Consider the following 11,818-nt stretch of genomic DNA (forward strand, 5'->3'; position numbering starts at 1 on the left):
CTCAACACCGTGCATTTCAACAGCGCGATGCCGCCGTGCATTAAAGATGCAGACGCGCGAGGGTACAGCAATTGACTTCTTGGCCGGAGGGCAGGATCATAAATCTCCCTCGTATGATTCATGGCTAACGGTAATCATTAAGATCCACAATTTATATGCCTTGGCACGCCGGAGATGCTATCTGAATCGTCTGCTGCATTGTAGAGTCGTGAGGGCCAGGATATCATCTCAGCTACTGGGGACGCACACATGAGCCTGCCATCAATCAGCTGCTTAGTGTTATGTTTTGATTTTTTTTTTATATTACAGCATCTAATCACAAGACGTGGTGACGGCACACTCATGTTTTTTCTAACTTTAAATATAATATATTAATGCCGCCATCAAAACAATGGACAATGAAATACTCATTTTCACCTGAGCGAAGTGAGAAAAGTCCGATCTTAAGGGCACAAGATCGGTGGCATGTCAGGACTCGAACCCGGGACCTCTTGATTCCGAGTCGAGCACTCTGCCACTACGCCAAACGACCCCACATGTAATGTTAGAAATAATACTAGCAACCAACTGAGCTGTGATTGGCAATCCAGATTTCGAAGGTTACAGGGCACGCTAACGATGTGCCAATGTTATTAACCTTTCGCATAGGTAAGACATCAGCATTGAACCAAGACGTCTGCTCGTCATGGTGAAAGATATAAACGCAACAGTTTTGCTACCTGATGTAGAATCTACTCATAGATTTTATCGACAGAAAGTTGCCATATATAACCAAGCTGGAGGGAACTTCATCGTACTTTGCTTTGTTGCTATCAGCCTGTTGGATCATTGTTGTCGCGAGGGAAATTAAAAAGTAACACGGAGCGTCCATAATATGGTAAGAAGTCCAGTGCTGCCTACAACTGGCCCTAGAGCTATGCCGTCGTCAGCATCTCACTAGTGGCAATATCAAATCAGACTCAGCTATATACTTATCAGATTGTGGGGAGAAATCATCTGGATGATAGTCACGCGCAGGCAGCAGCTTCGCCATCAACAGTACGCCGTCTATTTTTAGTCCTCCTCACGACCAGAAAGCTGCCGGCCGGAAGAAGCTGAAGGATCCGCTGCGGAAGGATGATCCTCACATGGAGCTTTATCGTACCTCCATATCAGCGACTTGTTCTGATATTCTGCATTTGACTGTTATAGAGTCTGATTGTGCGATGCAGAAATTAATTCTGCAGTCTGGAGGTTCTTGCCATGGGAACCCTGAGTCCTCCCCGTGCTCATCAATCCCTCCACCCCAAATCATGGGGGGATGGTCTACTTTCAGCATGGCTTTGAGCAGCTTCACGGCTGCCAGTTCTCGTCGTTCTCTGAGTGTAGGAAGGGTCCATGTCGGTGACCCTGGCTAGGATTATAACCACAGGGATCAATATCCAATCTAATGGGAATTTTTCGGTAAGACGAAAATTGCCGGTTTAACACCGACCTTCAACGGGAAACCCAATAAAGGATTTGGGGAGGGGCACGGTGTTAACATTAGTGTTCCGGCTTCGTTGATATGATGAAGGGGAGGCGGGTGATCCAACGGGAAATATTGTTCAGTAGCCTATAACGTTATATTTGTATATTATAGTAGCGTTATTATGAAACGAGTTTGTACTGCAATTGCCAACACAAGAACTTTGGGACTTACCCATTCGACTTAACCAAATTTTCGACTGTACAACTCCAGTCTTTGTCAAGGAATGAGCAATCCACCTCTTCCATGACGTGTCTCCATGAGCATTGGAAAGATTGCAGAAAGTCTGTGGTGCCTCCCGTCTCGGTAGCGTTATATTTGTATTTCTATATTGTGTATATCTATATTCACGTAGTTCTGGATAGTGATCATACAGCACAACCTTCTAATAACTTTTTTGATGATGCTAATGCTTTACTGTAAATGTGTAGAAAAATCTCATGCCGAATGCTCTTAGTGAATATTAAGTAAGGCAATCTCGTTGTCAGCAACAGCAATACCTGCCTACCCAGCTTATTGTGCGATTTCTAGCTTACATTTCCCAAGTTTTCATGGCACTCTTCCTGTTTCATCTTTCTTGTCAGGAATTGTTGTAGGTATTCTGCGTTGTCCTGATTTTTACAAAAATCAATAAGAAACTGCATTAATCAATCTGAGAGGGCATTGACATTGATGACGAGGCACCGCCAAAGCAAAATTCTCCCATTAATATCTGAACAGCTCAAGGCCTTTCCTATTCACGTTAACAGACACATGCACAGGCCGTGTGTGAACTAGATAAATAATGCATGTCCTGAAGGAGCCACTACTGCAATTTTCCGGGGCAGAGTCCGCTTGAGATGGAATTGTTTGATTACCGAAAATAAAAGCCAATTTGGAGCCTTAGTTTTATGACTCGTTTAACTTCTTGCCCCTGTAGGCTGCCAGTAAAACTGATTGAATTAGCCGTGACGGTGACCATAAGTGCTGCTCGCAATCGGCTCATCGTTGATCCTGTTTACAGCCCGAACTTCGTACCTATAAACAATCCCTATATATACAGATAGGTGAAAACTTTGCTGCTAGACTTCGATGCATCATAGTTTCTACCAACCTTAGTTAGACTTGTATTAGTTAGATTTGTATTATGCTGTAGCCGCTACCAGCGTTGCTGCTGCCTGGCTACCACTTGTCTGTTGCATTCCCAATAAATGAAATGGAATGAAGTTAGACAAAAGCATTTCGTCTAAATGTGATCGTGGTGACAACATTTACAGTGATTACTTATGTCATGACAAAGACCTAAATCAGTAATCTAAATGCAAAATGTATATCAAGAATGGTTGCTCTTGAGCTATATGTAGACCACACAAACACACTTTTGTAATACTTGGATTCCAACTATAGATTGGCCATGGCCAATTTCTTCTGTTGATGTCACCGACTCATGGAATCAATAGATGGTTTGCCCCTCACAGCAGACACTCTTCTAGATAGGCGTAATGCAATTACCTAAAGACCATTTCTGCAATCGTAGACACTTGGCCGATACGGCACGCGGCGAAGTGCGACAAAGCAGGGAAATAGCTCAGATAACATCAAGCGTTTCGAAAGTGTCGTCGACCTCAGAAGTGTACATTAATGATATTGAACGCTCGCTTGGGGTGTCAGAGATCTTTACATGAGGAAATGATCTTGATCGTGGGTCAGACCGCGGTAAGGGAACATGTAATGACTAGGGCGTCAGGGCAGGGCTTGAATGACCGACAGAATTAGCGTGGTGACCCCATCCACAAAGTAGGCCGAGCCATGACGCTCCCAGTGCTGCCAGTGTAGTGTAGGACGTACGCTCGTGCCAAAACTACCACTATCCCCATTACCAATATCACTCCTTCTGCCATTTTTTTTTCGACAAGACATATTGGAAATACGTGCAATATAATGTTTCTCTAGAGTGCCGTGCCTTTTGTATCTAATGTACATTTGCAGGCAAGAAATAATTGATGTGTTACCTCTACTACGTAAATACCTCGGGATAGTTTTCAGTATTGTCTTTATCAATGCTCAGTGAAAAGCTACCCTACCGTGCGAGATTGATTTCAGCTTCTAACCAAAGAGATTCCAAAATTAAAAGAATATTTGCCCCCCAAGACGTATCTTTCTTTGCGTCATCAATCTTATTTACGTCCGCTTCCCTAACCCCAGGAGGGAACGCTTAATAGAAGAGCTATGATGTGATTTCCCTGCTAATTTCACGGTACCAACGACTTCCATCTATCTACGTTAACAGTTCGATGAGCCAAAATGTCTGTACATAGCATTGCCTATGGCTACATGTAGCATGCTAGCAGTTGGGTCCCAGGCTGGCAACTTTACTTAGATCATTCTGGATATGTTTTGTAGCTAAGCTTTGTCTCCTTTCTTCCGCTGTACAATAAGTCTGCAACTGTATTTGCCAAGAAATGTTTTACCCAAAGGCTGCCCTGGCTTGTAGCCAGTTTACCACTTAGGGAAGTGGCAAACACGTTGTTGATTCATTACTATAGACTTAACATCAAGAGCAAAATGACGAATTGCTTAATCAGACTTTTCTGATGCAAAACGTGAGTTTCCATGAACATAAAATCAGCTCAAACTACACATCAGATGACATGAATGGTTTTAATCGACGAAACCCGTGATGGATATAATAAGAAATCAATTTTTATTACCTCTAGAAAGTCACGAAAGAGTCAGGTGAAGCTAACTGATTCTGTTGAAGTGGTGAAGTCATCATGTGTCCAGCGATGCCCCGGCCTGGATACAAGTGTCAGCATCAACGCCATGAGACCACCTCACCGCAGCCAATATTGTGTAGAGAATTGGGTAATAAGATCAATAGGGTTAGGCTACAGGAGCAGTGCATCATCCGTGGGCAAAGTCATAAAACCGTCTGAGGTGTTCATCAGTACACTGCATGTTTTAATCTTGGGTTCAGGCGAGTCGATTGGTGACTTTATTATGGGCGGTTGTTCACGGGCATAGGTGGCCATCAATATGATACCGCAACTCTTTGTTTACTAGTAATATGCCAGAAAGGTGCACACTGTGTATGTGTAAAATTGAGTGTTTTTCGTACTGAGAGGTATCGGCAATAGTATTTATGGTATACATCCTATGTGCTGTAGTTGCCAAAAAGGAAACATACATAAATTGAAAAGCTGCCTGAAACAGCCTCGGTCGTCCTAAGTTTCACAGAGGTAATCCCCAAGCAGATCATACGGTGGCAAGGCAGTACCCATTGGTCGGGTGGGTCAGAGTAACCGGTAGCTAATGGACACTCCTCTGGCCAATGGAATACTGCCTTGCCACCGTATGATCTGCTTGGAGATTAAACAGAGGAACCATCTTGGATGTTTGTACAATATATCAGCCACTCATACCACGCTTTTTACAGAGTTTACGGTGATCAATATGTTGAATTGCCCGTAAACTCACCATCTCCTGCTGCCAGGCTACATTATGAGGATGATCCCATTACCCTATGAACTGTGAAGGGTCCAGGCGCGCTCCCACACGGGATTCAGTGGCCCTTACAAGCACCATACTTGCTATACAATGTTTCGCTAAGTGCCAGTTATAGCTTGTTAGTGTTCTCTCTGGATGTGAATCGTTGCAATGATCCCAGTTGCTGAAGGATTGGGATAAACTGTGTAAATATACTGGCCTGTCCAAATTTGTAAATATACTGGCCTGTCCAAAGTTATTTACTAGCCTCATAACAATTTCATTCACCCGGTGGTAAACTTTATCTTTCGTTTTTTTTTATTTTAATTCCAACATGTAATCACAAGACGTGGTAACGACACACTCAAGTTTCTTCAACTTATATTAATGCCGCCACCAACACAGGGGACAAATACATGACAGGACAATACTCATTTACACCTGAGCGAAGTGAGGAAAGTCGTGTAAAGTGCCTTTCCCAAGGGCACAAGATCGGTGGCATGTCAGGACTCGAACCCGGGACTCTAAGTTCCGAGTCGCGCACTCTGCCGCTACGCCACACGACCCCACCAGATCTTTCGTTAATTGGCTGTTCCAATAAGAGTGGGTTTTATCTCTACAAGAAGAAGCCCATTGGATACAGGAGTTCTCATTTACACAACCAATAATCTCACCTAGAGTGCTGACCTTCCTCAGAGCTTCTGACTGGAGTTCTGCTTCTCGCCGCTATATGTAGCCGATGTAGGTGATGAAACTATTTTCGGAAGTAAGAAGCTCATTGTATCGTATGTTTCTGTTGTTTATTTCAGCATTCGAAGAAGCCCAAGAAGTACCCAGTTCTGGTGTTTGTTCACGGCGGGGATTACATGTTCGGGACGGGCTCGGCTTACGACGGGAGTCTGCTGGCAGCAACACAGAACATCGTGGTGGTCACCATCAACTACAGACTCGGGGTCTTAGGTAACGTCTGCCTATGCTTTTTTTTCTTTTAATTCTGCAGAATAGCTTTCTTGAAAATATATTTAGAATAGTTACAATACAATAACAGCCGCAATACATACCAAACAAGGTCTTCTCGAGTTGATAAAAGGGGATTCTGCAGCTGTGCTTCATACGAAAATGTTTTCTTTCATTGGGGAGCACAATGGTTAACAGCGCTCTGGTCGTAGATTTGTGATGAGTAGGGTCCTACCTGTTTGTCACGCCGTTGTTGGAAGGTAATTCGTATGCTCCAGGTGACTCCATGGAACAAGTCTTAGAGCTTAACGATTTATCGCCTGTTGCCAGTGTTGGCGCGTGAGGATTTCGTGAACATCACAAATTGCGCCGCTGAAACTTACAAACGATGGCACACAGTCAACAGAAACATACGTGTTACTTATTTAGGCAGGTGACTGCTTCTCGTGTTGGTAAGGCTATCCGGTGAAGAATAGTGTTGTTCATCCGCGCTCTTCGTCTCTGCCGTCCCCCTTGACATGTTGTCGTTACTTCGATTGGGGCACTGTTTTGATATATACTTACATATCGACTAACTGTCCAAGTAACGTTTGCCAATTAAGTGCTTGATAAAAAGCACAACAGGACTTCACATTACAACAGGGTATTCTTTAGGAGACGAAATAAAAACAAAGTTTGATAGATACGTAAAATGGTCAGAAATTATACAGTTTTTTTATCTTTTCAATGTTTTCTTTAGAATAACAAATATCTTTAATTCACAATTTTCTATTTTCCACCCATACCCGTCTAATAACACATAAGAAAAAAAGTCCTGCTCTAAGATTGCAACTTCTAAAGATAGCATCGACGCTGTAGCTACGGTCTTACTCCCAACCCTCCCACCCGGGAGCACAGTGGCTCCAACTCGGCGTGTCTCTCCATCCCTGTCGGTCGGGGTTCACAGGCGCTCCCCGTCTGGTATAACAGACCAATTAGGCTGCATTCATCAGGTCAAATCGACCGGCTGCCAGCAGGATTAACCTGTACTATCACCTGTGGGGTTTCCAAACTTGGCCGTTTCTCTCATTCTCAACATGTGCATATATAGATCTAGACAACATCAATAGAAAGACGTTTTGTTTTATGCAAATAACGGGCGTTTTTTCCACTTTTTATATATTAGCCCGTACAGCCATGCTTTGCCATGTCATTAGTAGTGCGCTATTTTCTCATGATTGCCTGGCGTCGTTACGATCTTAGGTTGTAAAAGATAACATCGCAGCCATAACCTACCTGTCTCATCAAGGTTTTTATGACAAGAATAATGAGAACTTATGAAATGAGTTGCCTCGCATCAAATCTCATTTGAACCATTGACATTTACCAGCTTGTTAGTGTGCATACGTTCTGAAATGAAAGTCAATGTTTGAGGTCAAATAACATTTTCCCATGCCACTTCTTGTGAAGTTTCTTGACTGTGCAGATTGGTAGCTAGCAGAGGCAAACACTTCCACGCGTATTGGTGTGTCCAACATGGTGGAAAAAGAGTACACACAGCTCAAGCAGGTGTTGGAATCGCAATGATCGTTAAGATTTTATAGCCATTGGAATGAAATACTATGGAGCACAAAAGATGCCCCCCAAGCCCCAACAGTAATCAGCATGTGGATCTATTGTACATAAAGCCCCGTAATGTCAGTAATCCACTTCCATCAGGATAGCCATGTATTTACATGACCCAGATTCTCTTAGTCTTCGTCTGGAAATAAAATTCTAGCAAATGGCCATGTAAGAGCTCAACGGGCCAGGAGACCCAAGACCAGACGTTTGTTGAACGGATTTTTGCCATTTTTGTTTCCTTTAGCCCATATAAAGGTAAGGGTAATTCTTTAATGGCAATTAATGCTAGAAAGAATACGTGAGTGAGGATATTAAAACACCAGTACCAGCGTTTTTAAGCCTTTTTATGACCTGTTGAGTCATAAAGAATCAGGAAAGAGTTTCAAAAGCTATTTCCGCGGACAAAGGAAATCGCTTACCGGCAAACTTTTGACTTTTGTGTCTAGTGACCTGAACAGAAGTGTGACGTCAGCAACGGGTCAAGTTCCCTACTGTTACAAGTTTCAAGGTTAAACTGGACTTAGTCAGAGGTGAACTTCATTGTATTGTGAGGTATCTGCACAACATCGCAGCCTCTCTTAAGAATTTATGAAACAGTTGGTGGGGCAGGGCTGGGTCGATGAATCTGCGCATCAGCTCCATCTCCTGATTGTATGATAAGACGTTATAGAGTCGTTTCGCCCTGTAATGAGCCAATTATAGGCCTCCTAATGGCTCTTCAACAAGCGAAATTGCTAATCAATACTTACAGCCTTTTACGGTCTGTATGTGTCTTCATCAGGTGACCTGGAGGCAGCTGGGACTTGTCAAAATTTTATATATCGCTAGTTTGCCTTTCAGGATATGAACTGAATAGATAAGTGCATAATAAATTCTAGAATCATTATTTGCCTACCTGAACTGACTATGGAGGCATAAATGTATTAGTATGATCCCTTACGTCATTGATCACCAAAGATTGGTTTACACAGAGCGATACATTCGGCACTTACTACTGTCAGAATCAGCGGTTAGGCACGGAAAGAACATCTGTAAACAACATCAATTGCTGTCAGAATACGTGCTCATACACGACAAATAAGCCATCTGTAAACAACATCAGTTACCTGGGTGTAATGGAGGAACGTATGAGAACAAATTACTCCATCGTGTGTCTTCTATTTCGTTCTTGTTTCTGTAATCAATTTCGACGACGTTCTTACTTTAATTAACATTCTGTTTTTCAGGACGGATGGCGATGTGGGTTTAATGAAGACACATCGCTTCCGTGAGAAGTCAAGATATATTTCCTGATCTAATTACGTTATATATGATTTAGACGGACGTATATGTATAATTCATAGATCATATGTTAGCCAAATGACCAAGCCAAAAGACAAGCAACTGGATATGGTTTTGGAAACGGTCAGACGTTTCAGGTAGCATCCACTACCTTTCGTCAGTGACACTAAGAAACTACAGGAGAAATGCAGGTTTATAAGCACGAACTATTGATTGATGTGCAAATAAGTGAAGACAATTTTTTTGAAGTCCAAAAGGAAACAAAAATCATGTCCAGCTGCTTGAGTAACTGTTTTTGGCGTATCTTATTACCTGGATGTCTGACCTTCACCGACGGACCACGGGTTTAGTTCGATAAAATAGAGACTTCCATAGATGGCCGCTGTCTACATTGTACTTCTTTTAGAAAGATGAACCTGCTGTTCCCCTGAGTACAATTACCCACTGTGCAGAACGCCTGCCTGTCAAACAACGTAAAAACCTGCTGCTTTCTACACGATTGATCACGTCCTATGAAAGAATCTGTAGAACAGAGACGACGTTTCACCAGCAGACTTTATGGACTTTCTGATGAAGCCATCTTTTTCTCCTTTATTCGCACTAATATTCACAAGTAGCTGATAGTGCTTGACAGGTGAGCAGTTGAGTGGGACAGCTTTGCTACAATGCTCTATCTACCAGATGTACTGGTGTACCAGATGTACCAGATGAGACATGGCTGTTGACATCAAGTCTAAAACTAAGTAAACTTAACAAGTCTAGAAAAAGTTCTTAAAGCTCCATGGAATTACTACATCTACGTGCTCTGTCCTTGCTTTTGAATAAGTGCTTTCAAGTTGGTCCAATTACAAACGTTCAAGACCCTAACCAGCAGCGTGTGTTGTACAGATACTGCTTCTGCTTTGTGAACTAGAGATCTTCTGGTGAAACCGCCAGACATTTTGGATCGATACCACCACGTAGAGAGCTGTTCTCTTTCCAAAAGGATTTCCAAAACCGTATTTCCTGGGCCAAATTGAACAGAACGTTTATGGAGGTATGAATTTTTTCTCATTCACGTTGGATGACTATGACTGACTGACGGTTTCTGAAGAGTATGACCTTCGGCGCTCCTCATGGCGCCCTCGTGATGGAGTAGAGTTCAGATTTACACTAAACTATTCAGCGGTACGAGAGCTTTAAAACGAGTATGTTATGATTACTTCTTTTCAAACACATCAGACATCGACAAAGGCCTTTCAAGGCCAGTTGTGTGCAGAGATAAACGTCCATCAGCAGTTACAGATGGCTTTTACCCTAGATGGTAAATTAGAGACTGGTTTAGCTTAAGACGTTTTGACATAGAACCTTGCTAACTACGGAGTAAAACAGGGCATAATTGGCCAGGCATAACCACGACAGTCGGTCTCCATCATAAATTAGCATATGGCAGATACAATTAGTGACTGATAAAAGATGAAGTCGGTATCAGTTATTCTACTTAGCGATGGCGGCAGAACGTCTTGAGTGTGATGAATATATATATATATTACTGACTGAATATGTATATAAAAATACCATGTGTCTATTACTGACTGATGTGAACAGACCTTTAAACTTTGCACTGTGTCAGATTTTCGATCTGATGTGATCGACAAAGAACTTTCTGGTTATCCAAAATTCAGGCCCTAGACTATTAGATGAATTTTATAAAATTTTATCACCATTCGTTCCTATATCTTATATTTCGCATCACGTTTTACAGTCTATTCTTTGATTACAATCTCCTCACGCACAAAGCTGCTATGCATGGTAATAATTGGATCTTCAAACTTTAATATTGTCTTCAGAGCACAAACTTTCTTTAACGTTGACTTACAGACTTTGGCTCCTGTCAGACATAATCATGGGCCTGATACGTTGTTGTTGACCCGAGCAATTCAAATGTCAAGTCTTTAAGTCCTGTGATTTCAGTCCGATCTCATTTCCCAGGTACCCTAAGCAGAACAATGAAAGGTTCACAGCCAGACGCTGATGGTCGATATTGAAGAGTTCTTCTAGAATAAGATTTCCGAGCTGGTGCGATCGAAGATGCTCATTGCTACTCTCCACCCGCCCCAGCTTGCGTGCCCAAGAGGCTTGCAGCCTGATAAGTAAAGCTCACAAATTTTCCGGTCTGGTCGTCCCGTAATAAAAGTCGTCATGAAAGATTCATTCACACGGCTGCAGAGGTGCGGGGAATGATAATACAGTACAGCACAGTGGTGTCAGCGGAGGACGGAAAGTTTACACAGTTCAATTAGTTCGGTGAAGCGGCACCTAGGTGACCTACATCGCCCGTCCTTTTTTTCTATCCCAACATTTATCAAAATACATGGCGACGGCTAACTCAAGTTTTTCCAACTTATTTTATGCCGCCACCAACGCAGACAAACCAAACTCACAGACAAAAGACATACTCATTTCCACTTGAGTTAGGTTGAGAAATTCGTATAAATTGCCTTTCCCAAGTGCACAAGATCGGTGGCATGGCAGGGTTCGAACCCGGGACCTCTTGGTTCCGATCGAGGTGAACACACTACCGTTACCCCAGACGACCCGAGTTCTTCTTCCCGCTTGTATCTCCTGACGTCCGGTGGGGATTGTTGGACCTACACGTGATTACATTGTGAACATTCCACGGTGACATTCTGGGTCAGCAGCGCGGCGATATTGCCGTATATCTTACCGGGGTGTCGCACAGGTCGTCACGACGTGCCTCTTCTTCTGACTCCCGCGTGTCGCTCACGCTCTGATTGACGGCAGGTCTCGCTGCTACGCGTGACAAGTCACGAGCACAAACATGCAGGACATGGATTGATTTCCTGGATGTTTTTATGGCCAATGTTAGTGTTATGGTTTAGTTTGACATCACTAAATCTTGAATCTTTATTTGCATGTGCATGCCTATGGGGCTAAATGCATATACATCAGAGTATGATGTTACATGTATATCATACTGAGTAACATTCTATGTATATATATATA

The 11,818-nt window shown here is 42.8% G+C and overlaps 1 protein-coding gene across 1 annotated transcript in view; it reads left to right on the forward strand.

Annotated features, from left to right (window-relative positions):
- The window catches only part of LOC109479312 (fatty acyl-CoA hydrolase precursor, medium chain-like), a 63,941-nt gene that overhangs the window by 24,864 nt on the left and 27,259 nt on the right, over window positions 1-11,818 (forward strand). The window contains exon 3 of the mRNA XM_019781268.1: window positions 5,782-5,932. Coding sequence (XP_019636827.1) covers window positions 5,782-5,932 — 151 coding nt within the window. The remainder of the gene's footprint in view (window positions 1-5,781; window positions 5,933-11,818) is intronic.

Source organism: Branchiostoma belcheri, unplaced genomic scaffold, assembly GCF_001625305.1.
Source record: "Branchiostoma belcheri isolate BF01 breed outbred unplaced genomic scaffold, Haploidv18h27 scaffold48, whole genome shotgun sequence".
NCBI lineage: Eukaryota > Metazoa > Chordata > Leptocardii > Amphioxiformes > Branchiostomatidae > Branchiostoma > Branchiostoma belcheri.